The sequence below is a fragment of the Buteo buteo genome, chromosome 32 (assembly GCF_964188355.1).
Source record: "Buteo buteo chromosome 32, bButBut1.hap1.1, whole genome shotgun sequence".
Taxonomy (NCBI): domain Eukaryota; kingdom Metazoa; phylum Chordata; class Aves; order Accipitriformes; family Accipitridae; genus Buteo; species Buteo buteo.
In genome coordinates this window covers 668,867-692,877 of record NC_134202.1, presented here as the reverse complement: position 1 = coordinate 692,877, position 24,011 = coordinate 668,867, and the positions used below count along the sequence as shown (strand labels likewise).

The window sequence follows — 24,011 nt, the reverse complement described above, 5'->3', positions numbered from 1 at the left end:
AGCACAGCCCTGAATAAAAACCCCAGGGGCTTTTATTACCCACGTGGGAGGGGGCAAATACCCCAGGCGGGGGGGGAGGGGGGGCAGATACCCCGTCACGAATCCTCCTTCTCCTGAAACCTGCGGGGAAAGGAGGGAGCAGTTACGGGAGGATTTGGGGGGGGTCCCCCTGTAGCTGGGGGGGGGGGAAAGGGGGAGTCAAAATGGCAGGGGGGTTCAAAATGGCAGGGGGGGGGCCCTCACCGGCAGTGGGGGCAGGTGTAGAAAACGGTCTGACCCTCGTCGGCCGAGCGCATCTGCCGGGTGCGGTACGCCATGCCCTCGTGCCCGCAGCGGGGGCACCGCCGTTCCACCTGCGCCAGCCCCCCCCCCCAAATTGTGAGGGTTACCCCCCCCTGCTCTGCGAGCTTGACCCCTACCCCCACAGTTCGGGGGGGGGGGGGGGGGTCAGGGTGAGGTTAACCCCCAAATATCCTGGTCCCAAGGAGTTTTATGCTTTGGGGGGGATGACAACGCATCCCATTCTGTGGGGGGGTCCCTTCCCAGTAAGGTTTTACCCCCCCGTTGGAATTTTGGGGTGGGGGCCCCATCCCAGTAGGGTTTTACCCACCTAAGCAGGATTTTTGAGTGGGGGTCCCATCCCAGTGGGGTTTTGGGGTGGGGGGTCCCATTCCAGTGGGGTTTTATCCATCCCCAAGCAGGATTTTGGGGTGGGGGTCCCATCCCCAGTGGGGTTTTGGGGTGGGGGTCCCCTCCCCAGTGGGGTTTTCCCCCTGCCCAGTGGGATTTTGGGGGTGGGGTTCCGTCCTAGTGGGATTTTGGAGTGGGGGTCCCATCCTGGTAGGATTTTATCCCGCCCCAAGCAGGATTTTGGGGTGGGGGTTCTATCCCAGTGGGATTTTGTGGGGGGGGTCCCATCCCCAGTGGGACTTGCCCCCCCCCCCAACTCACCAGGGGCCCCTCGAGGTGGGGCGCAGGATCCGACCCCCGCCCCGCCACCGGCTCTAACCGGTTGAACTCGATGGCGCTGCGGATGGTTTTACCCTCAAAATCTGGCAGGGGAAGAGGGGAAAAAAACAAAAAAAAAAGAAATCAGGGATTTCTGAGGCAGGGTGGGTGGTCTCAGAGGGGACCGAAATATCGGGGTGCCCCCCCCCCCCCCTTCACTGACCATCGGTGTGGAGGGTGAAACCGCAGCGGGGGCAGCAGATGGTGCTGCGGGGGCCCGGCCGGGGCAGGACGGAGCCGCATTCGGGGCAGAAATCCAGGCAGGACTGGAAGCAGGAGGGGGGCAGCTCCATGGCTGGGGGGGGGTGTGTCAGTGGGGGCCCCCCAGCACCCCCTTATTCCTCAGTGCCATTGACTGCCCCCAATGGCCCCTCATTCCCCCCTGCCTCAATCACCCCCATGCCCCCCCCAGCCCCCTCATCACCCCCAAATCCCCCCCATTGCCCCATGTTCCCCCCAGCCCAACCAATGACCCCTTCAGCCCCCCAATCCCCCCCTTAGCCCCCCTATACCCTCAATGCCCCCCAATCCTCCTATGACCCCCCCAGCCCCCAATGACCCTCCCAGCCCCCCAATCCCCCCCTTAGCCCCCCCATCCTCCCATGACCCCCCCAGCCCCCAATGACCCTCCCAGCCCCCCAATCCCCCCCTTAGCCCCCCCATACCCTCAATGCCCCCCCAATCCTCCCATGACCCCCCCAGCCCCCCAATCCCCCTCTTTCCCCCCCCAGCCCCCCAATACCCCCTTGGCCCCCCAATCCCCCCACGACCCCCCCAGCCCCCAATCCCCCCCTTAGCCACCCCATTCCTCAATGACCCCCCCATGCCCCCAACCCCCAATGGTGTCCCACCGCCCGGAGCAGACAAGTCCAACCTCCTCCTCGGCGCCCAGAGCGACCGGAGCGCGCGCAGGGGGAAAGCCTCTGACGCCGCGCCGCTCCGCCCCTTCCGCTACGTCACTTCTCCCTCCCCAAGCTTGCGGAGCAAGGAAATAATTATTGGAGGCCCCCAGGGACTGATTAATTAATTAAGCCAGTAGTATTTGATTAGGGAAGCTCTCAGGGGCTGATCAGGAGAACGCCCAGGAACTGATTGATTAAGCCGCCACTAATTGATTAGGGAAGCCGCGAGGGGGCGTGGTCGGCCGGGGAGGAGGCGTGGTCGGCCGGGGAGGAGGCACGGCCTAGCCGGGGGGCGTGGCCCGGCCGCAGAGGGGCGTGTCTACCGGCCTCGCCCCCGGTGGTGGGCGGTCCCCTGCGCCATCGGGGGTGTGGCCTAGAGGGGAGGGAGGAGTCGGGGGCGGGGCCTCACCGTTGCCATGGCGTCGCTTCCGGTGCGGCGGGGCGGAAGTGGCGGGCGCTGCCGGGAGGCGCCGCTGGTACCGGGGAGGGGGGGGTGGAGGGCCGGGGCGGGCAGCGGGGCTGGATCCGGCCCTGAGGGGGTGGGGGGCGGCTTAGGGTGGGGGTCCCCTGTCCCTTGTGGCTGGGGGGGGCCTCCTGTCGCCTATAGGGGTGGAGGGGCCGGCCCTGTGCCCTGTGGGGGGTGGAGGGGCCTTCAGTGTCCCTTATGGGGGTGTCGGGAGAGGTGGCGGGACTCCTCTGACCCCTACAGGGGTGTCGGGAGAGCTGAGGGTCTCCCCTGATCTCTGTATGGGTGTCAGGAGGGCTGGGGGGGGCTCATCTGGCCGTGGTAGGGGTGTTGGAAGAGCTGGGGGGGCTCCTCTGACCCCTACAGGGGTGTCGAGAGAGCTGGGGGGGCACCTCTGACCCCTACAGCGGTGTCGGGAGGGCTGAGGGTCTCCCCTGATCTCTGTATGGGTATCACGAGGGCTGGGGGGGGTCATCTGTCTCTTGTAGGGGTGTCAAGCGGGCCGGGGGGGGCTGCTAGGGGCCTGGGGGAGCTCCTCTGACCCCCATATGGGGGTGGCAGGAGCGGCTGGGAGGCTGCTGTGGGGCTGGGAGGCTGCTATGGGGCTGGGGGGGCTCATCTGATCCCTATAGGGGTATTAGGAGGGCTGAGGGGGGGGCTCCCCTGTCCCCTGTTGGGGTGTCAGGAGGGGCTTATGTGGGGCTTGGAGGGGTCCTCTGACCCTCCTGTGGAGGTGTCAGGAGGGCTCGGGGGGTCCCCTATCCCCTATAGGGGCTGGGTGGGATGATTCCCTCTCCTTATGGGGTGGGGAGGAGGCCACCCCCCATTCCCTGCAGGAATTCCTCTCCCTGGGGATTTTGGGGTGGCTGCACCACCCCTAGGGAGATATAGGGGGGCTGTTCCCCTCCATAAAGCAGGGGGGGTGGAATTTGGGCATTTTAACCTTTTTCTCCCCATTTTTAGACCTCATCAGAGACACCCACCCCCCAAAAAACATGGCCGGGGGCTGGGGGACATTGAGCCCTGAGACAGCAGAGGGACAGACGGACACAGCCACTGCCATGGCCTGACACCCCCCGCCCCACACCACGAGGGAGCTCTGATGGGAGAGAAGCAGCGATTTCACCCCCGATTCCCAAGGGATTCTCAGGCGGCTCTGGAAAAGGGGGGGGAGGGGGGAACCCCAGCGACCCCCCTCCCCCTGGAGCGAGCTGCAACTAGGTAAATGGCGAGGATTTTAACGTGGAGAGAGAAGGGAAATGTTTTTCCAGCCGCTTGCCCTCTTAATTCCCACTGGAAGGGGGTTAAAATCTCCCCCAAAAGCAAGAAAAAAACGGGAAAAAAAAAGGATTTTTAGGAAGATTGAGGTGCTGAGGTGACGCTTGGCAGTGAATCCCATAGGAGAAGGGATTAATTTTGTCTAAGACCAGGGTTTGTTTCTGTCAAGCCGCGTTGTTGTAGTTTATTTTAGCGTCACCTGGGCTGAAACGAAGCCAAAAAAGTGGAAAAATGAGGTGAAAAATTGGAGGGGGGGGCCTTCCCCGAAAGCAGTGCTTGCTTCCTCAGTCCATTCCAGGTGGTTTTGGTGTCACTGAGACCAGAGCCGCTTTCCCCCAGGGTGCAAAAAAGAGCCTGGATTAATTAAAAAGAAGATTTAATGCATAATTTAGGGGGTGGTGGTGTGAAACTGGCAGGCGTTTGCCTGAAATCTGCTGGTTTTGGGGTCTCTGAGGGACACCATGGCAAGGGAAAGGAGCTTAAAAACTCCCCCAAAACTTCAGGAATCTCTGGATTCAGGGTGTTTCACCTTTAAAAACCCCTGAGGAAAAAAAAACGCAGGACATCGAACAGAAAGGGGGTTTGGGACGCCAGAGGATTTAATGTGATAAAATTATCGGTCGCTCAGTCTCGCCCCAGAGTGAAGCCGAGGGCAGGGAAAATCCCCAACTCTGCTTACTCAGCGCCTCGCTGCCGGCTTGTGCCTCGCCACCACGAAACGCCGGGTAAAACCACGACTGAACCTGCGTTTTGGGCCAAAACACCCTAGTTTTGGGCTAAAACCCCTCATTTAGAGCCAAAACACCCGCATTTTGGGCTGCCACGAGGCTGAGCTGCTTTTGGCCCCGCAGGTATGGCTTAATCCCAGCGTCTCCCTCCGCAGGGATCCAACTAAGAAGCACGAAATCCCTTTAATTTACTTTTTTCACCTTTTTTTTCCACCTCTTTCCTTCTCTCCGGCTGCTTTTCCGGGGCCAGATGAGCGTTTCGGGGCCCAGAAGGGGGAACCGTGCTGGCGGCTCTCGGTGTTACCGGCACTTTCTGCCTTACCCTTTGGGGCGGGGGGGGGGAACCATGGTGCCACTGGACTCGCCCCCCTTCCTACTGCTCTACACCCCTTTTTTTTTTTTCCTTTTAAATACCCCTTTTCCGGGTGTTTTTTTTCCTTTTAATTCCCTTTTTCCGCCCGCCAACGTGGCCCGCGGCAGCGTTAACCCTTGAGCTGCTCACCCGCACCGCTCCCTTGCCGAAGTTAAGCAATCGCTTTTTTTTCCCTCTTTCTTTATTTTCTCTGTTGGGTTTTTTTTGCCTCTTTCCTATTTTTTTTTCTTCTTTATTCTCTTAATTCCCCTTTTCCTCCCCCCTCCTCCCTTTTCCTGCCCTCGCTGACATCTTGCCTCCTCTGGCAGGAGTCAGGCTGGGCTCTGGGTGAGTAAAAACTCGCTGAAGACAGGACTTTGTGAGGTTTTTTAGTACTCAGATTTGATATTTTATTTAATTTATCCCCATTTTTCAAACAGAAACCACCCCCTCTTCACCACCACCCCCAGCCTCCACAGTGGCAAATCCACACTGGAGCTGGTTCCTGGGTTAATGTTTAACGGGAGTGGACTCTGCCCTCCTCTTCCCCATGCGGAGGTTTGGGGTTGGGGTTTATTATTTGCTTTTTTCCCCCCTTATTTAAGTTTTTTTTTTTGTGTATCAACGGTGCCATGTTTCTGGTGGGAGGCTCCGGGGCCACGCGGTTTCGATTCCTCTCCCCGAGGTGTGTGTGTGGGGGTGTTGTTCCTCTTTTTGGGAGGCTGGGGGGGAGGAAAGGGGGGGTTCACTGAGTGTTTTGGGCTGACACAACCGTCCCTGTCCCACTCTGGCACCAGTTTGGGGGTGGAAGGGGGGGTCCCCTCTGTTTTTAACACCCCCCCGTGTGTGTGTTTCCCCCCCCCAGGTCCATGGCGTGGGAGTGAGCGCTGAAGGATGCTGAAGAAGAGCAGCTTGGTGTTGTGGGGGGCGGCGCTCTTCATCGCCTGGAACGGCCTCCTCCTCCTCTTCCTCTGGAGCCGCCCGGCCTCCCCCGGCGAAGGCGACCGGCTGACGGCAGAAGTGATTCGTTTGGCGCAAGATGCTGAAAGCGAACTGGAACGGCAAAAAGAACTCCTGCGCCAAATTCACCGCTACAGCGGGTTGTGGGGGGGGCGGCGACGCGGGGTTCAAATCACCCCCAAACCTCCCCCCCCGCCGCCCTCCCCGGCGCCACCGCGACTCACCGATCCCGCCAGCACGGTGTTACCGGTGTTGGTGATGGCTTGCGACCGCAGCACCGTCCGTCGGTGTTTGGATAAACTCTTACGTTACCGACCTTCGGCCCAACGTTTCCCCGTTATCGTCAGCCAGGATTGCGGTCACGCTGAAACGGCTCGTGTCATCGCCTCCTACGGCGACGCCGTGGCTCATATCCGACAACCCGATCTCAGCGATATCCCAGTGCCGGCAGAACACCGTAAATTCCAAGGTTATTATAAAATCGCTCGGCATTATCGTTGGGCGTTGGGACAGGTTTTCCGGACTTTCCGTTACCGTGCCGCCATTGTGGTAGAGGATGACTTAGAAGTCGCTCCGGATTTTTTTGAGTATTTCCAAGCGGCATTCCCGCTCCTCCTTGCTGATCGCAGCCTCTGGTGCGTCTCCGCGTGGAACGACAACGGGAAAGAGCAAATGGTGGATGTTGGACAAGCCGAATTGCTTTACCGGACTGATTTTTTTCCTGGTCTTGGTTGGTTGCTTTTGGCCGAACTTTGGGATGAACTTGAACCCAAATGGCCACGAGCTTTTTGGGACGATTGGATGCGTCAACCCGAACAACGCCGAGATCGTTCCTGCGTCCGCCCCGAAGTCTCCCGTACGATGACGTTCGGTCGTAAAGGAGTGAGCCACGGGCAATTTTTCGATCAATATTTAAAATTTATCAAACTTAACGACCGTTTCGTGCCTTTTACCCAACTGGATCTTTCTTACCTCAAAAAGGAAGAGTACGAACGTTCTTTTCTCCCCAAGGTTTACGCTGCGCCGGAGGTGAGGGTGGAGGAGCTCCAAGGCAACCGGCGGCGGGAGCTCGGTGCTGTCCGCCTGCAGTACAGCGGCCGCGATTCCTTCAAAGCCTTCGCCAAAGCCCTGGGGCTGATGGACGACCTCAAATCTGGCGTCCCCCGCGCCGGTTATCGTGGCATCGTCAGCTTCGTCTATCGGGGACGTCGCGTTTATCTCGCGCCTCCTTCGGACTGGACAGGTTATGATCCCAGTTGGAGTTAGCGGGCACCGTGACTCTGCTTGTTGTGGGTTTGTTTTGGGGTTTTTTTTGCAGGGGGTTGGTGGGTATTTTCCTCCTTTTTCATCTTTTTTTTTTGGCGTGTCTTTAGCGGGGAGGATTTGGTGCGCAGCAGTGCACCGTTCACCCGCCGCTTCTCTGGTGCCACCATGGGGGAAATTTGGGGCGAGGGCAGCTCCAAGCGGAGAAATTATTTTCCAGAATAAAAGGAAAAAAAAACAAACCCTAAAAAAAAACAACCCCAAATCCAAATTTCTTTTGTTACCTCTCAGCCCAGCGGCCAGCTCTGTCCATGCTGCCCAGGCCCTATATTGTGCTATAGGGTCTCGTCCCTATATTCATTCAGCTCGATGCTCTGGTTGCTGCAGGCCACAAACTGACCTATGGGAGTCTATACAGTTCTGTAGGGGTCTATGTAGATCTATGGGGGTCTATACAGACCTGTATGCCGTGGTTCCTATATGGTCTCGGCCCTATATTCCAGGCCTTGTGTTGGGCTGTGGGGTCTAGGACCTGTATAAAGGTCTGTGCTCTCGTCCCCATATGTGGCTGTACAGTCTGGGCCCTATATATGCTATATATATATGTTTACACTATATGGGGTCATATGGTGTGGACTATGTGCTCTTGTGCCTGTATTGGGCTGTAGGGTCTGGGCGCTATATCCAGGCCCTATATCACAGTCCGTATGCTCCCCTCACTATAGTTAACACCCTATACTGCAGCCTGCTTGCTGGTCTATACGTTCTGTCCTATATGTTCCAGGCTTGGAGTACTAGGGTCTGGGGAGGGGCATAATTTCTGCTGCTAAAAAGCCCCTTTTATGTTCAAAAAGCCCTTTTTTAGCCTAAATAAACCCTCAGATGTGGCGTTTCAGGGAGGGGGGTTGGGCAGTGAGGGGTTTGGGGGGGAAGAAAGTCCTGCTCGGCTTCGTTTTGGGGAGAAAGAGCTTCTTTTCAGAGCGGGGGAAGTTATGAAATGAAATGATGAAATTTTATCCCAAGAAATTGGGATAAGAAGTGGGGAAAAGGCCGGCTGCAGGGAGGGGGAACTGGGCAGACTGGTGACACTGGGAGAGATTTGTGCCCTCACTCCCCTCTCCATGCAGGATTTGGGTGAAATCTGGGTGGTTTCAGGGATATTTGCAGAGCTGTTTTCTCCCCACCTCCACTGCTGGCACTGAAAACACCACGTGTTTTTATTTTCACTTAAAAGGGGGACAGTCTGCCCCCAAAAATGGGGCCTTGGGGGGTTATCAGCACTTTCACCCTGAGGCAGCAGTGCAAAACCTCTCTTTTATTAACCAATTCCTCCCCAATTTGGGGTTTTCTTCCCCGTGGGCACCATTTTGTGGCAGAAAATCCCCATTTCCCAGCGTGCTGCCTGCTGTCTAGGGGAAAATCCCCCAAACGTGAGGATTAAAAACACCGACACACCCCCCCCCCCCGATTTGCACTGGAGCTGTATTTTGGGGCGAAATTGGTTCCTTTTGGGGTATAACGAGCCGGTGATTAAAAAAGTGCCTTTCGAGCCCCCTTTTTTATAACCACCCGCCGATTATTAACCCGAATAGTTGCAAGCCCGCCACCCCAAATCCGCCTTTTTCCACTTATAATGGCCGCCAATGAGGAGCAGGGGAGGGCTGAGCGCCCCCGCCCTCGCAGGGGAACCGCAGTCCTCACTCAGGTCCGCCCCTCCGCGTCCGCCGCGCTTCGCCGGCCGCGCAGTCCTCACTCAGGTCCGCTCCGAGGAGGGGCGCGGGGGTGGGCCGCGCGGCGAGGAGCAGCCAATGGAGCGCCGCTGTGGGAGAACGAGCAGCCAGTCAGAGCGCGCCGGCCTTTATAGAAGGCGGGGCGCGGGAGATGGCGGGAACAGCGCGGCGGGATGGCGCGGGCGAAGCAAGCGGTGGGTGTTAAAAAACCTCCCCAAAACTCTCCTTCTCTAGCCCCACCGCACCCCAAAACGCGCCCGCGTTCCCCCCGGGCTCCAGCGCTATGGAAAAAGCTTCGTCTCTCGCAGAAAAAAAACCCGAAGCTGCTTCCCGCAGCCTCTTTTCGTGGGCTGGTGCGAGGTTTCTCCGTCATCCAGAAGGGTTTTGGGGTTCACGGAGCTGCCATGGCGGCTCTGCAAGAGGGCTGCGAGGCGCATCTGCTGGCTTTGCTGGAGGAATGGGGGTTGTGCGCGCTCCACGCCAAGCGATCCGCCGTCCAAACCGCTGACGTGAGGCTGGTGAGGTGCCTTCAAGTGAAAAGAGGCTGATTTTTCTCCCCCAGTGCTGAAGAGCGAGCTCTGGGCCTGCTGATCTACCCAGAAGAGGCAATGGTTTTTTTGTTGTTTATGCTTTATTTTTTTGTGTGAACTTTCAAATTAAACCTCTGTAAAGCTTTTCAGAGGAAAAGCAGAAGAAACAGAGTGTCAAGAGCTCATCTGTTGGAGCAGGATATTGCAAAGAAGCACTTTGGTTTTTCACTTGTGACACGAAGCATCGCTGGACCTTGCGCTGTAACGAGCTCTCCTTTTTGAGGGTGACATCACCTACAACCTACCTTGCTGTGAACCAAGCAGGGAAGTGACTAATTACACAGCTGAGCCAGGCTGTAATTTGGGTTTAGCAGTGATCTGTGGGTTTGTCAGGAGCCTTATTTAAAATTAGGGCCCTGGGGATGAAAGCAGCCACCCTCTGCGCTGCCTTTCCTGGTGGTTTCTGCTCTTCCTCGGGCCGATGTCACGAGTCTCTGCGGACAGGGAGGCAAGTCTGGCAGCGGAGGCGGAGTGATTGGGGCTGTAAGAGGCAGAGACCTGCCTGGTCCTGCCTGTGCTGCCTGATAACAGCGCTTTATTATGTGGTTTAACCCTAATAACGACTTCCTGCTATCTCAAGATGCTGGTTTGTTTACTTTTTCCCCTTCTATTCACTCATAGGTGGTGAAATGGGGGATAAAATCCCATCTGTGGCCTCTCTCTCTGCTCACATCCTGGCAGCAATTGCAAAACCACGGGGAGGCCCCAGCCTGAGTGATCTGGGGAGGCACAAGAAATGGTTTTATCCCTTTTCCCTGAATTTCTCTGCAAATCTTAAGCAGAGACTTCTCTGCTTGCAAAACCTTCCTACAAGGCATCTACCACCAGCAGCAAAGCTCATTATTTTTTCCCCTCAAATTTAGCTCTCATATTTTTTAGGGAGGTTCTCCCTGTATTTCTGGGTCTTGTTTACATTGGCAAACAACTGGGGAAACAAAAATCTCTCCATCCTTCTATTGAGGTTACTTTCTCATGGGGAAACACAGTGTGATGGTGGGGTAGAAACCCAACAAAAAGCATTAAATTGGCAAAAAAATATCCCTTGAGTGTGGCCCTTCTCCCCAGCATGCAAAATCCTCCTCTGCTCTGGGTCCATGTGCAATTCCCTTCTCTTTCTTTAATTCCTCCCCCCGCCCTTGAAAATATACTAATAATTAAATGGGTAAAAAATGTGCATTCAGGGTGGGTTTTACTTTGGGAAAGGGAGTTGGGGTAAGTGCTGTGCAGCTGTGGTGGGAAGCAAGATATTCCCTTGTCTTTTTTCCCCCCTTTGAGGCTTATTTTCACTGGAGAACAGCCCAGCAGAGCTGCAAAAAAATGGTATTTCAGGGGAATTTTGAGTCTGTGCAAACCTGGCAAGGAGCAGGAGGGTGAAATGTGATTAATTTTGCTAAATTAAGTGTTAAAAGGAAAAGCAAATGGGGCGAGGGGGTGGGTTGGGGCTGTTTATTGAGCGGGAGGGTTTGTTGGGGTGGTGGAAGGGTCGGGTTTTGAGAGGTTCAGGGGCAGAGGGTGAGCAGAGCCGGCCCCTCGCCCAGCCAGAGCAGTGGCCGGAGCCGTTCGCCAGCAAAAGCAGCCGGGGGAAAGGCGAAGATTTCGGTCTCGCTGTCGGCATCACGGAAAGCCACCCGCCCACCAGCGTAATCCAAAGCCACCTCGATACGTCGGGGCACGCGGCTGTGGGGCAGAGATGTGGGGCTGGGCCAGGTGAGAGCCCGTAGCTGCCCCAACCACTGCCCCACAGCCCAAACGCCTCGTTCGGGGCTGAGACCGAAGCAGCCCTTACGGGACACAAATTCCCGAGCCACCCCCAGCGCCCAGTCGGGACCGGGACGAACCTCCACAGCCCAGCGGTGCCGACCCCCTGTGAAGCCCTGCTGACCCAAAACGCAGCGGAGAGACTCAAAACGCTCGGCTCCAGAGGGAAGAGGAGCCGGGGGCGATTCCCGGCGTCCCGCGGTCCGGCCATCTGCTGACACTAGGATTTGGGGGTGAGCTGTGGCTGGGTCCAGCGTCACGGTTGCTGGGGTGGGGGGGGAAAGGGGTGTTATGGGATTCGGTGCATCAGGGTATCAGGTCCAAATATTGCACTCGAGCATCAGTCCCAGGCGTTGCATGAGAGCATCAGCTCAAAATATTGCACTCGAGCATCGCTCCTGGGTGCTGCACTCGAGCATCAGCTCCAAATATTGTACCTGAGCATCAGCAGCAAATGCTATGCCTGAGTTTCAACCCTGGGCTTTGCACCAGATCACCAGCTCCAAAAGTGGCACATGATTATCAGCTGTGAATGTTGCACCAGAGCATCAACCCTGGGAATTGCACCTGGGCGCTACACCAGAGCATCAGCTTCTAATATTGGACCTGATTATCAGCTCTAAGTGTTGTACTGGAGCATCACCTCCAAATATTGTACCAGAGCATCAGTCCCAGGCATTGCACTGGAGCTTCAGCTCAAAATACTGCGCTGGAGCAAGCACCCTGCGTATTGCACCAGAGCATCAGCTTCAAATACTGCACCCAAGCATCGGTCCCAGGTACTGCACCAGAGCATCGGCTCCAGATTTTGCAGCTGAGCCCCAGCTCCGGATGCTGAATCTGAGTATCAGCCCCAGGCACTGAACATAAAGTCAGTCCTGAAGCCCGACTCACCTCTCCGGTATCCCCCCAAGTCTTCCTCCAGCGAGCACCCCAAGATGTCTGGAAATAGAAGATGACCCCAGAGGTTTGTACTCCTGGATCCGGCCCTGGGGCTGTCCCACATCCCCCTCCCCATTCCCCATTGCATGGAGAGGTGGGAGACTCAAACCCACTTTGTGTAGGTCATTGCCTCCCCCCACACTGAATTAGCATCCTAATTTGGGTGCTAATTAACAGCCAGCAGCCCTCTGCACCTCCCACCTGCAGCTTCCCACCCCCTAAGGCTGCTATAAGGGGGATAAATCCCTGATTATTTTATATTAAAGGGGCATTTGCAATGCTTGGACCTTCCAGCCAAACTTTGCCAACCCTAGGGGGGGTCTCTGCCGGGCCCAACCCTACCCCAGGCTCCCATTTCTGCTTATTAAATCCCCTTTGCCAATTTTCCCCCTCCAAACACCTTTAAACTGTGTCACCGCCTCTGCCAGCATGTTGGTTTTCAGGGCAAAATCCTCAAACTCCGCTTCCAGCTCTGGCATTGGTGGCAGCGATGGCTGCGCCCTCCACTCCGTGCACCTCGGGGAGGGAGCAAATCAGGGTGTTTAATGCTGAGACATCCCCAAATTTCCCTTCCTCATGCTGGAAAACCACAGGGAGAACTTTATTTCCCTGGGAAAGGCTCCAGCTCCTGCAAGACGCGACGGGAGGTTCCCCCATCGCCACCAAGCTCCAGATTAACCATCAACCCCCCTAGCTCAAAAGCAAAAATCCCGGGGGAAGAGGATGCAGGGTGAGGAGGAGACCCCCAAAAGGAGGATTTTGGCCCCAAAACGCCGTTCCTGGTGATGCTTTTTGGCCCCGGTACCTGCTCAAGGTGATTTGGGCATCCTGGAGAGGAAGGGAGAGAGATGCTCAGGGCTGTTTGCTGGGGAATAAAAGCCAAAAGGGGGAAGCAGAGGGATTTTGGGGAAGGGTTTGGCTCACCCGTAGGAGGTCACTGTCCGTTTGTCGGCACTTGGTCTGGAGCTCGGTGCGGCGTTGCCGGAGCCGGGCCAGCTCAGCGGTCTCACCGCGACGCTGCTCCTCCAGCCCTCGGCGTAGGCGACCAAGACGGATCAAGAACCGCGATTCCTGCTCGCCCAGCACCCGCCGAAGCCCTTCCAGCACCGCCAGCAGCTTCTGCTTCTCGGCATCGACTCGGGTCTGGGGGATGAAGGGAGAGGAGGAGGATGCTGGGGGGGGGAATGAAGTCGTTTGGCCCCCACGGTGCGCCCCGACGGTGGGAGCACCCACCAGCATCTCCTGTCTCATTTCCTCCGCTGCTGCTGCCAGCCTGGCACGTCGCTCGTCCTCCTCTTGCAGGGCTTTTAGGGAAGCTTCGAACCGCTCCTGCAACCAAGAAAAGGGGTTTTGGCTCCTGGAGGGGGGGAATAAAGGGGGGCTGGCACCCCTGAAGCACCCTGGAGATGGCCAGCGTGGGCAGCCCCATCCTCATCCTCCTCTTTGGCTGTACTGAAGCAGATATGCAAACATATTCACATTATAATTGGTTTTATAGCTATGATATATATATATACACCCACACATTATATAGATATAGGAATATATAGTGATGTATGCCCACTATGGATCTCCCAGCCAGGCTGGGATACCTCATCTCTCCAAGACCTCCCCTAAAAAGTCCCACCAGCCCCTTGAACACCCCAGTCCCCCTTTCCCCCCCATCCTTGCAACCCTAGCCGGGTCCGGACCCCCTTTGGGGACCCCCATTTCCCCTCCGTGCCCGGAAGCAGAGCAGGAACCCTCCACGGCGCATGCGCTGGGTGAGAGCTGGAGCTTTTAAATCACCCATATTTAGAACTTTGGTCCCCAAACTGCCACCGTCCCCCAGGCCATTGCATACTTAAGCCTCAGCAAATTGTAGCATTTCAGCTCAATTTTGACTTTGGGACGCTCGTATTGCTTTTTTTCCCCTGGAAAGGTGGGGAAAAGCTTTGCCAAATCTGAATATATTTATTTTTGGGGCTGAGTTTTAAGGGAAATTGGGTTTTTAGCATCGCTCAGGCAAGGAGAGGGTGTTTGAGCTGGGGTTTCGCTCACCCTGTACTCGCGAGCGGCCTCTTCAAGGGGCACGGCATGGTGGGCACGATTCTCGGCGCAGGTGGCACAGAGGAGGATCCCATTCCGGCGACAAAAAAGGGTGAAGGGCTGGCAGTGCCGCCGGCAAAGCTCCTCCGCCGCCGGCATTGCCAGCTCCCGGACGGCCGCCACCACGTTGGCCAGTTGCCGGTTGGGACGGAAGCCATCGCGGGGGAAAGGTAAACGGCACTGGGGGCAGGAACCGGCCCCAGCGGCATCTGCGGAGCAACAATCGAGGCAACGGCGGCAAAAATTGTGGCCACAACCCAGGAGCATGACGGGATCGCGGAAGAAATCCAAACAGACGGCGCAGGTGATTTCCTCCTGAAGATTTTCCACGGCGTGTCCCGCAGCCATGGCTGAAGCGACGGGGTTGTTTCTCGTGAACGCTCAGAGAAACGCCCACGCGAAGGGGCCGGGCGATGGTTTTCCTGGAAACGGCAACAGGACAGGAGGCCAGTGTTGGCATCCAGAACCTCACGGGGAAAAGCAACGGAGAGCTCATCTGACGTTCCCACTGCCCCCAGTGATAAAACAACGCCCAGGGACAAGGCCAGCAAGGATTTAACAACAGCACGGAAAGCAGGCAGCGATTGCCAGGGGTTTAGGAAAGATGATTTATTTGCAGGGTGAGTTTTCTACCACTCCGGCTGTGCCCAGGGGAAGCAAACTGTGGCTGGAGGGTGGCTGTAGAAAACAGGGATTAATGCAGGAATGCAGCGAGTGAGCAGAGTTCCTCTATGTCCCGCGGACCTCATGCGGATATTAGCTGTGACGCCGGCAATAAGCCCAGCAGGGGGGTTTAAAGTGGAAGAAAAAACCACCACTAAACCTCAGCACCCAAATCAGATGTGAAAAATAAGAAGCAGAGGGGAAAAACTAAGAACTAGCAGGCGCAGGATCTGTAGGTGGAGGCAGTGTTAGAGCAGCCCATCCCTAGAGGGAATAATGTTAATGCAGTTGTATAATAAAATTAATTCAGGGAACCAAACTGCACGAGGGTCTCTGAGCTGAAAGTTTCACTTTTATAGAATATAGCCCACATAAAAATAATTTTTTAAAAGAAGAGACTAATCAGGAATCAGTATAGTTGCGAATAAGGCTGATAAAACAGTAAAATAAGTTGGATATTCCCAAACAGAACCATAAAAACTGCAGGGTGCTGAGCCCCAAATTAATCAGCTTCAGCTTTTCCGCAGGAGAATCACAGCCCCTTCCTCAGGGGAAACCAGAGGCGCTGCCAACCACCCCCCCCCCCCGGTTTGCAACGAAGGCACAAATAGGCAGAAGCGATGCAAAAACCCACCGGGCATCTGTTATTCTCGCAAAAACCCCGTTAGCAGACCCAGGTTCGCTCCTATCCGAGGAGGGACTAGTGGGCGGGGGGAGCCCACCTCCGCCGCGGGAGAGCGGAACGGAAAGATCCACTCTCATTGGTTGATGCCTGGCAGCCAATAGGAAGCCTCAGCGCGTCCGGCGGCCAATAAGAGGCGGCGTTTGCGATCCCCTTTCCCGCTATTGACAGCCGTGGAGAGGCCTCGAGGATGCGATGGAGCAAAGCGCGATACAACGAGACGGGACAAACCAGGAGGAACTAAAACAAAATAAACCCCAAAATTTAATCTCTAGTAGCAGCTCTCTGGGCACAAAAACAGCAAAAAAAAAAAAACCAAACCCGAAAACCTTTTTTCCTCTTTTTTTTTTTTTAAAGTATGTTTTTTTCCAGGAAGTGTCTGGAACAGGGCTTTAATTAGCAGGAGGCAAACTTCATGCTTCATTAATTCTTAGATGTTTCAGGCAGTTATTGGCCCTTTCCAAGAGGGATCTCAGCCTGCGAGAGGCTTCGGTGGCAGGAGGAGAAGCCAGGGCTGCGCGAGAAAGAAATATTTTTCCGGAAATTGCCACTTTTTTGCCGTTTTGCTACCTGTCTACACGTACGTAAAACCAATCTGCCGTTCATACCTCATTTTAAGTTTTTTATTTTCGTTCCTAAACAGCTCCCGGAGCTGCAGCGCTTTGGGGTGAGCGTGTGTTGCACCCGCTTGACTTTCTGGGGCAATTTTTCGCATTTTAGGAGGGGTTATTTTATTTTATTTTAATATTATTAAACAGGGTTTCTCTAGGGCCTGGCCGCGGGGATAGGAAGGGCCATGGGGTGGGGGTACGAACCCAGTGTTTTCCCTTGGGGAAGTGGGGTGCGGTTTTTTTTCCTGCGCGTTTGTGTGTGGGGGAGCTCATTTTGGCGCCGGCGGGAAGGGCGGGGAGGGGGCGGGGGGGGGGAGCAGCGGCGCGTGGAGGTTGACTCGGTTGCGTCCGGCACGGGGCTATATAAGGAGCCGCCGGGGGGCGCTGTCCCGCAGTCAGCGGCCGGCGGCGGAGGGAGCAGGAGCGGAGCAGGAGCAGGGGCGGAGCGGCGAGGCCCCGGGCCTCGAAGCCGCCGGCGCCGAGCCTCGAAACCGGCGCGCCCGGCCATGTCGGGCGAGCAAAGAGGAGAGCCGCAGCCGTCCACGTCGAGGGCGAGGATGTCGCTGCCGCAGAAGCGCGGGTGGCCGTCGCTGTCGGATCTCATTCTCGCCGCCGTCTGTTCGTGCACGGCCCGTAAAGGCGCTTCGTTCGCTTTCATTAAGAAGACGCTCGCCACCCGGGGTTACGACGTGGTGCGGAACGGCGGTCGCTTGAAGGCGGCGGTCGGTGCTTTGCTCAGCAAAGGGCTTTTGCGGCGGGTGACGGGCAGCGGCCTCGCCGGTTCGTTCCGCCTCGGCCGTGTCGGTAAGGAGCGAGTGGAGGGAGCCGGGCGGCGCGGGAGGGCGGTCGGTGGAGCCCGTAGGCGCCCCGCCGGGAAGACGAAGGGGCCGAGGCGCGCTGTTAAAGCCACCGCGCAGCGCTTGAAAACGAGGAGACCGCGGGGAAAGCCGAAGGCGGCGGCGGCAGCAGCAGCAGCAGTGGAGGCGGCGGCGGCTGGAGGCGGGGAGGAAGTCGGGGGTCCTGCGCCGGCTGAGGGCGAGTCTTAAGAGCGCGGTGGATGGAGCAATAAATGTTGAACCCAAAGGCTCTTTTAAGAGCCACCCCAGGGGGTTCAGCAAAGGAGCTGGTCACGGGGCGGGGGAGCGAGGGAAGCCGTTACCCCTGGGGCGAGGCGACGATAAAAGAGCTGCAACCGAGGGGCGGGTGTCCTTGAAGAAGCCGCCCCCGGGGGCGGGCGGACGCGCCCCAAGTGCGGTTGATCCCCGCGGGACCGGAGCCGGGGAAGCGCTTCCAGCGATCGGGGTGGGGGGGGGGGGTGGTTCCCTGTCAGGTCCGCCGTGCCCCGCAGGCGCCGGTGGAAGCTCGGCGGCGCGGTTTTCAACCAGGTCCGGCTCTCCGCACCGACGGACCCCCACGTCCCGCCGCTGCCTGCCTCCCCCCCCGCAGAAGCAATCAACACCTTAATTTTTTTTTTTTTTTTTCATTACCTTAACGGCGAACGGCAACACTCGAGCACCCCAAGAGCGGTCGCTAAGGGAAGGGGCAGCATTGGTGAGGGCAAGTTTGGGGCAGAGCGGAGCCTTTTGCGGCTTGTTCAGCAGGATCCGGGCTGGGAGAGAGCTCGTGTTTGGGGGTGCAGGCAGCACCCGGGTATCCGGAGGGGAAAGCAGCGTCTGGCAGAATCCGGCTAACACGTCCGTGTCCTGCATCTCCCCGGGGTGACCCGCTCGCCACTGCCGGCCGGCCCTTGAGGCTTGTCCCGCTCCTCTTCATCCCACCGCACGCTTTTTCTGTCTGCCAAAAGCTGCGGGAGAGGAACCGCTCCGGGCTCCCGAGGCGGTTTCGCTGCAGGGAAAGGCAAGAGGGTCAGCGGGGGGAGGGTGAGGCTGCTTTAGGGGAAGGAAGAAAGGGACAAAACCCAAAAAAGCTGCCTCACCCTTTTCTTCTGCGCTGGGACATTTCCCCCTTCCTGGCTTTGTTTCGGGTTGCCCCGTGTCTGGAAGGAGAGCGAGAACGTGAGCGTGGTGCTGTGTCTGCTGTGGCCTTCCCTTGAACAATATTTTCCTCCCGAAATGCCTTGGAATTCTCCCAAAGTACCCCCAAATAAGAGTATTCCTCCCCAAATGCCTCTGCATTCTCCAAAAATACCCCTGGATCCCTCCCAAAAGAATAGAATTCCTCCCAAAACACCTCTGAATTCCTTCAGGGCCTCCCAGAGAGCGTCCCGTTGGCGGCGGCAGGAGCTCAGGCTCTTCTCCAGCTCGGCTGGGAGCTCGGAGGGGAGGTGAAGCCTCATTTCGCTCCAGCTGAGAAGAGAAACAAAGTGGGGGGGGATGTCACGGGAGGGATGTTTAACCCCAGCCCAGCCCCTCCACACTCAGGGTGACACAGAGGGGGAAGCGACCAGATCCCACATACCTGCTTAGGATGCTCCCGATATCCTAAAATGAGGGGAAAAAGAGGGGTCAGGACCCCATGGGCAGCACTTTTTGGGAGCTTTTCGGTAAGGAGGGTTCTCACCTGGGGTGTGCGCTTGACCTCCAGCTGCCCGATGAGCCCGTGGAGCCGCGTAATCCCCTCGGCCACCCGCAAAGATTTTTCTGCTTGGGCCGCTTCGAAGGCGGCGTCCAGCTCCGCCAGCCGCCCCAGCACCGCGCGCTCCTTCTCCGCCAAGAACCGGTGCAGCCGCTCGAACTCGGCCCCGATGCGGCGCCGCTCGGCTTCGCTTGTCTCCTGGAGGAGAAAAACCCCAAACCATGTGAGACCACGTGCAACCCCCAGAACGGAATTTTTCCCTTTCAAGCTAAAGGGCAAAATGCTTTGGCTGGAGCCAGGGGGGCTGTAACGGGGGGGGATGTGGTTAATTAATGACTGGAGGGTAACTGAGCAGTCCATCTGATGTTTTTCCTTCTCCTTTTCACTTCCCTGTTGCCATTCACTCTTTATAGTTGGTCCAAAATCAACCAGGGCCCTGGGAAGCAGGGGGCAGGGTTAATTCCACATTAATGAACGTCCCTTTAGGACTTGATCTGGGATGAAAACGAGCAGCGCCATGAAAATAAAGCGCTTTAAAGCAGGGATAATAAGCAGCTGTACACGGAGGCAGTGCTCGCCAAACCTGCCCGGGATCCGTGCTGGCGGCTCCAACCCGGTTTGGGGCTTTGCAGGGCGCTGGGGTGCGTTGCAGAAACAATCCCACGTGTTTCTGCTGGAGGGATTGGGTTGGGGGGGGGGGGGGATGCCCAAGGACCCCTTTGGGCTGCCGAAAGGCCAAGGGGACCCTTACCAGGTAGTCCCGGTGTCGCTTCTCTTCGCTCGTTCTCCAGTCCAGAAACTCTGCCAACACCTTCCTTAGGGATCGCAGGTGAGACTGGATTTTCTCCTGAATGCACCCAAAAAAAGTAATAATTTGAAGCAATCAGCCCAGCTCATTTGCATAATCCCACCTTTAAAATCTTAAATTATTTGGGGGAGGAAAGCAAATAATCCCCCCCCCCCCCCCCAAAGCCACCTTGCTGCCTTCCCTTGAAAGCGGGAATCGACTCACTTCGAGTTTCTCCCACGAACAGGACCAGGTGCCGTATCTTTGCTTTCCCACCAAGAAATAAAAATATTTTCACTTTGCACCATTTTTGGGGTGGGGGGAAGAGGCCTGATGGGTCATAGGAAGACGATCTCACCTCGCAGGTCTCGGCGGGTCCCCCAAAAGGCTTCGTGGCCACAACCTGCAGCTGCTCATCCATCTCTGCTGGCACCCGCTTGGCCCCGAGGGGTTTTCACCTCTTCAGGACTGGGAGATGACGGTGGCAACGTCGTGGCTGGTCTCGGCACAGAGGTTTTGCGCTGCTGCTGCGGCCGTAATTCCCTCCCAGCAAGAAGACATCGGCGCTGGAGGTTGGCGGTGGCACGGGGCGAAACCGCCTTCCCTCGAACCGCCCCTGGGTGTTCCCGCGCTCGGCTCCCGGCACGACCTTCCGGGGTGGGAAAAGCAAATTTCCTCGCCCACAGTTGGCTTTAAACATGTTTTATCTCCCCCAGGTTGTCTCATTTCCAGGCTTTGCCGTCTCATCCCTCACCTGGAAGCTGCTCCCATCCTTGTCTCTGCTTTGCCTTGCTCAGCTCCGTCGTGTGGAAGGGGCTGCAGCCAGATTTGGGGACTTGGGGGGGGGGGGGGGGCAAAAATTTAACCAATTTATTCCTTGGGGTGTGATAATGCACATTTTTTGCAGCACCTTTTTTTTTTTTTTCTCTCCTTCCTTCCTGATGCCTAGGTTGAGAAAGTAGATGGCCCTGAAATGGGGGGAAAAAAGTGCAATCGGAGGGCGCAGGAGGCGTCCGAGTGTGTCGTTGCCCTGCCTGCAGGCGTGAGATTGGAGGTCACCTCCCTCCCCAGCTGATAAAAGCTGGTGGAGGCAGAGACGGGTCTGAGCTTTTGCTGAGCCTGTGCCAGAGAGAAGGGGAAAAAAAGACCCAAGCGAGGAAAAAAGCCAAGCAGAGAAGAAGCCGGTGGAGGAAAAGCAGCCGGAGGAACCCAGAAACAGCACCAGTGCCACCAAGGAAAACCCCTAAAGGTTTGAGAGAGGGGAAAATCCTAATGCTGCTGGGCGGGTTACATCACCCTGCCGTCTTTTGGAGGGGGGTGGGAGAGGATTTTGAGAACTCTCCCCATCCCATCAATAAGAGAAGGAAAGTGGATTTATCCTTGCTTTGCCCTCAGGATCTTTGTTTCGGATTTAAGGGTGTTTTGCAGTGGTTGGTCATGGTTATTATTTGCTTCTTGTCTGCCCATAACGGTCTGGCTCGGGAAACTTGGGTGAGAAACAGCACGGTTCCTGCTTATACTTCAATTTAAGGCTGATTTTCCCACCTTTTTCCCCACTTTTACTCATCCACCTGCTGCTTTAGCCCCCCTCTGCAGCTTTGCTGGGGAAAGCATGTGAAAAAGCAGCAACCTGTTTATTTTTGAGCATCACAGCATGGTTTATTCAACCATTTGGGCGCTTTATTGCTCATTTCCAGCGCCCTTTACTGCAGGCAACCGCTTGTTTGCACTCAAAGCCCCATGCTCGGTTTCAGAGGATGGATTCGAGGCCCTTTGACGCCAGCCCTTATCTCTCCCATGCACATTTCCCCCAGGGCCAGCGGCAAATTTCTCCACTTATCGCAGGATTTCTCTGGGCGCGAGAGAGTTGGACTTGGCTTATCTCAATTTTAAGGATTTTTCTCACTCAAGTAAACCTTGTCAGATTTGATTGCCCAAGAAAATGAATGGTGGAGGCAGGGATGGATTTAAGATGGAGTCATCCCTGAGCCAGCGCAAGGAATGGGGATTTTGGGGTATAATCATATCTACAAGGTAGATGGGTCCATCCCAACGTGCTCCTCATGTTCCCTTCACAGTCATCATGGAATGAATAGGTTCAGTCCCTCTCCATGGGTTTTCCCATAAATGAACCAAGCTTCTTTGCAGCTGCTGGAGAAAAAATGGCATTTTCTCTCAGGTATTTTGATTAAATGCAGCGGTTGAACCCGTTTTCTGACATGAAAAGGGGTGAAAAGCTGAGATGTGCTCATTTGTAGGATAATAATTTAATTTTATTCTTTCTTTCCCCTTTCTGCGCCTCTAGCCAGGAGGACATTGCAGGTGCGATGGCTTTCTTCCTCAAACCACGGCCGCGCACATGGGATCTTGCCCTGGACTACCACACGGCAAAACAGTTTGAAGGTAACCAAAAGCGGCCAGAGAGGAGCAAAGTACCAATTCCTGATGTTTTCTGGGCTGCATCAAGTGCGATGTCCATTGGAGCTGGACATCCTCCAGCTCCACCTTCTATCTCCCTGGCTCCTCCATCTCCAGCCCCCATCTTTTGGCTCCTCCATGTCCAACCTCAACTGGAGATCCTTCATCTCCAACCTCCATCTCTTTGCTCTTCCATCTCCAACCTCACCACTCCTCTCCCTTTCTCCTTGAAAAGTAACCAGTGATGGGGATTTTGGGGGTGTGCGTCCTCTAAGCTTAAGTTTGGCTTCTGATTCCTTCTCTCGTTTGCTCACCAGTGGACGTGACCCTGGATCCGGCCACGGCGGGACCCGAGGTGATCCTCTCTGAGGACCTCAAAGAGGCCAGCTGGGGTAGACCTGGACACCGGTGGCCTGAGGGTCCGGGCCAGTTCGACACGGATCCGTGCATGTTGGGCAGCGAGGGCTTCACCTCGGGCCGTCACTACTGGGAGGTGGAAGCGAACGGGCGCTTCTGGGCCGTTGGGGTGGCCCGTGAGTCGGTTCAGAGGAAAGGCCGGATCCTCTTCAAGCCTAATACTGAGATTTGGGGCTTGCAGAAGTACGATGAGCTCTGTGTGGCCCTCACAGCTCCTTCCAACACCTCCGTCCCACTCCTCAACGGGGAGATAGGGGTCTACCTGGACTATGAGGTGGGACAGGTCTCCTTCTATGCTGTCGGCAGCCGCCAACGCATCTTCACCTTCCCCGTGGCTTCCTTCAGCGGAGAGAAGGTCTTCCCCTACTTCTGCGTGCTCCTCTCCACCATCAAACTGTCCCCGAAGGGTTGATGCGTTGGCAGGGTCCCCCCAAAGCTGGTTGCTCCACGGTGGTTGGAAACGCTCCTTGATGCTCCTCAACTCTTATTTTCCAGGTCTTGGAGTCATTTCCACCTCAGCTCATGGTCCTACCTCCATCTTAGATGTCTCCATTTTGGGTTATATCCAGGGGCTTTTGGGTCTGAGCTCGGCATGGCTCATCTCATCTAAAAGCCACTTGTTAAACTCATCCAAAGCTCGTTGAGGGGAGCTGGGCTTCACTTAGCTGGTTTTGAGGCGAAAACTTGGGTCTTCCTCCCAAACTCAGCCCCCTCTGAAGGTTTCTTTTACTGACCTCAATGCCCATCACTAGTTGGGCTTCCAACCCAAATTAAAAATCGTGATTTTTGTAGGCTTTGTGTTAATACCGGCCACTCGCTACCTCAGTTTAAAACCGATTTTGTCATCACGAGGATGTGCTTGTGCTTGCTCCCCCCTCCCCCCATTTTCTTCTGCTGTTCTCCATGCTCAGGATGTATTTCTGAGTAATTAATGTGCAACTGATTATAAATGTGCTCAGATTATAATAAACACTTTTTTTTTTTTTTTTTGCTATAATACAGAGGCGGCATCTGCATTTGACCCACCACCAAGCTGCCCCAGTCCCACAAAGACCCCCCCCAAGGCTGCCCTGGGCCCCCAGGACCCCCCAGAGCTGCCCCACATGGGATCTCAAAGGCTGCCCTGGTCCCCCCCAGCCTGTTTGGTCCCCCAAGACCCCCCCAAGAGCTGCCCCACGTGGGACCCCGAAGGCTGCCCCGGCCTCGCAACATGTCCTTGGTCCTCTGGGACCCCCAAGAACCCCTCCCCAGGGCTTTCCCACATGGGATCCCAAACCCAGCAGTTCATGTTTACATTAAATCCAAGCAACCAAAATATTTTTCCAAACCTATCCCACGTCCCACCTCTCCCCCCAGCTGCCATCCTGCGGAGGTGGGAGAAAACCTCTGCCAAAAAGAAACCACCGCAAGCCAAATCCCAGAACAAATTCAATGTCACCCTTGGAGGCAGCGGCCTTGACAGGCTTATTCAGAAGGAAACGCTATTTCCACCCCCCTCCCAGCACCAAAACTTCCTTAATTTTTCAGTTTCCAATATTTTATTTCAAGCTTTGAGCAAAAAGGCATCAGGAAGCGGCTGAGCATCCCCAGGTTGTGGCGGGTGGGTGGCAACACCGGGACCCCCCCCCCCCACCATGTGGGTTATTCAACATCAGGACCCCCCCATGTGGGTTATTTGCCAGTGCAGGATGCGGCCTCGGTGCTGCAGCCGGAGCTGCTCAGCCCCTTCTCGTTCGAATAAGCGCAGCTGCTCTCCCTGCGGATGGGCTACCTGCACGGGGAGGGGGGTAAGAGGTGGGATCGGGCGGGTTTTTATCCATCCTCCATCCCAAA

The 24,011-nt window shown here is 56.3% G+C and overlaps 5 protein-coding genes across 8 annotated transcripts; 3 read left to right on the top strand and 2 right to left on the bottom strand.

Annotated features, from left to right (window-relative positions):
• Positions 1-8: 8 nt before the first annotated feature.
• Positions 9-2,205, bottom strand: POLR1H (RNA polymerase I subunit H). 2 transcript variants are annotated; one of them, XM_075019270.1, is made up of 5 exons: positions 1,883-2,205; positions 1,172-1,303; positions 952-1,052; positions 244-353; positions 9-120 (listed from the first exon to the last, which is right to left on the bottom strand). In XM_075019270.1, exons 2-5 carry the CDS (start codon positions 1,299-1,301, stop codon positions 96-98), a joined length of 366 nt encoding a protein of 121 aa, XP_074875371.1. In that variant the 5' UTR covers positions 1,302-1,303; positions 1,883-2,205; the 3' UTR covers positions 9-95. The 2 variants fall into 2 exon arrangements, with proteins under 2 accessions (XP_074875371.1, XP_074875372.1); XM_075019271.1 differs by having other exon boundaries at positions 1,860-1,929.
• A 109-nt stretch (positions 2,206-2,314) lies between these two features.
• On the top strand, positions 2,315-8,699 carry MGAT1 (alpha-1,3-mannosyl-glycoprotein 2-beta-N-acetylglucosaminyltransferase). Of its 2 annotated transcripts, none has more exons than XM_075019178.1 (3): positions 2,315-2,386; positions 3,340-3,597; positions 5,600-8,698. In XM_075019178.1, exon 3 carries the CDS (start codon positions 5,629-5,631, stop codon positions 6,958-6,960), a length of 1,332 nt encoding a protein of 443 aa, XP_074875279.1. In that variant the 5' UTR covers positions 2,315-2,386; positions 3,340-3,597; positions 5,600-5,628; the 3' UTR covers positions 6,961-8,698. The 2 variants fall into 2 exon arrangements, with proteins under 2 accessions (XP_074875279.1, XP_074875280.1); XM_075019179.1 differs by lacking the exon at positions 2,315-2,386 and adding an exon at positions 4,283-4,505 and having other exon boundaries at positions 3,002-3,597; positions 5,600-8,699.
• A 2,077-nt stretch (positions 8,700-10,776) lies between these two features.
• LOC142026163 (zinc finger protein RFP-like) lies at positions 10,777-14,413 on the bottom strand. Its single transcript, XM_075019008.1, has 7 exons — positions 14,018-14,413; positions 13,211-13,306; positions 12,902-13,120; positions 12,783-12,805; positions 12,378-12,493; positions 11,930-11,977; positions 10,777-11,300 (listed from the first exon to the last, which is right to left on the bottom strand). The coding sequence occupies exons 1-7, from the start codon at positions 14,411-14,413 to the stop codon at positions 10,777-10,779; spliced, it is 1,422 nt and encodes a 473-aa protein (XP_074875109.1).
• Positions 14,414-14,421: 8 nt separating this feature from the next.
• On the top strand, positions 14,422-17,706 carry LOC142026264 (uncharacterized). Its single transcript, XM_075019218.1, has 2 exons — positions 14,422-14,685; positions 15,256-17,706. Exon 2 carries the CDS (start codon positions 16,207-16,209, stop codon positions 17,065-17,067), a length of 861 nt encoding a protein of 286 aa, XP_074875319.1. The 5' UTR covers positions 14,422-14,685; positions 15,256-16,206; the 3' UTR covers positions 17,068-17,706.
• Positions 17,707-20,285: 2,579 nt separating this feature from the next.
• Positions 20,286-23,173, top strand: LOC142026279 (butyrophilin subfamily 1 member A1-like). Of its 2 annotated transcripts, XM_075019242.1 has the most exons (4): positions 20,286-20,592; positions 21,422-21,522; positions 21,649-21,746; positions 22,079-23,173. In XM_075019242.1, the coding sequence occupies exons 2-4, from the start codon at positions 21,455-21,457 to the stop codon at positions 22,588-22,590; spliced, it is 678 nt and encodes a 225-aa protein (XP_074875343.1). In that variant the 5' UTR covers positions 20,286-20,592; positions 21,422-21,454; the 3' UTR covers positions 22,591-23,173. The 2 variants fall into 2 exon arrangements, with proteins under 2 accessions (XP_074875343.1, XP_074875345.1); XM_075019244.1 differs by lacking the exon at positions 21,422-21,522 and having other exon boundaries at positions 22,079-23,170.
• Positions 23,174-24,011: the final 838 nt, after the last annotated feature.

Bases quoted from the DNA above. Each gene is read 5' to 3' on its own strand.
- POLR1H (XM_075019270.1), bottom strand. From the start codon at position 1,301: ATGGAGCTGCCCCCCTCCTGCTTCCAGTCCTGCCTGGATTTCTGCCCC. The intron at 354-951 runs GTGAGTTGGGGG...GGGCTGGCGCAG, and splicing joins CCCACCTCGAGGGGCCCCTG to GTGGAACGGCGGTGCCCCCG. The intron at 121-243 runs GTGAGGGCCCCC...CTTTCCCCGCAG, and splicing joins TACACCTGCCCCCACTGCCG to GTTTCAGGAGAAGGAGGATT.
- MGAT1 (XM_075019179.1), top strand. From the start codon at position 5,629: ATGCTGAAGAAGAGCAGCTTGGTGTTGTGGGGGGCGGCGCTCTTCATC.
- LOC142026163 (XM_075019008.1), bottom strand. From the start codon at position 14,413: ATGGCTGCGGGACACGCCGTGGAAAATCTTCAGGAGGAAATCACCTGC. The intron at 13,121-13,210 runs GTGGGTGCTCCC...TTCATCCCCCAG, and splicing joins AAATGAGACAGGAGATGCTG to ACCCGAGTCGATGCCGAGAA. The intron at 11,301-11,929 runs GTGAGTCGGGCT...CCCCCACCCCAG, and splicing joins CTTGGGGGGATACCGGAGAG to CAACCGTGACGCTGGACCCA.
- LOC142026264 (XM_075019218.1), top strand. From the start codon at position 16,207: ATGGGGTGGGGGTACGAACCCAGTGTTTTCCCTTGGGGAAGTGGGGTG.
- LOC142026279 (XM_075019242.1), top strand. From the start codon at position 21,455: ATGGGTTTTCCCATAAATGAACCAAGCTTCTTTGCAGCTGCTGGAGAA. The intron at 21,523-21,648 runs GTATTTTGATTA...CTGCGCCTCTAG, and splicing joins AAAATGGCATTTTCTCTCAG to CCAGGAGGACATTGCAGGTG. The intron at 21,747-22,078 runs GTAACCAAAAGC...TTTGCTCACCAG, and splicing joins CACGGCAAAACAGTTTGAAG to TGGACGTGACCCTGGATCCG.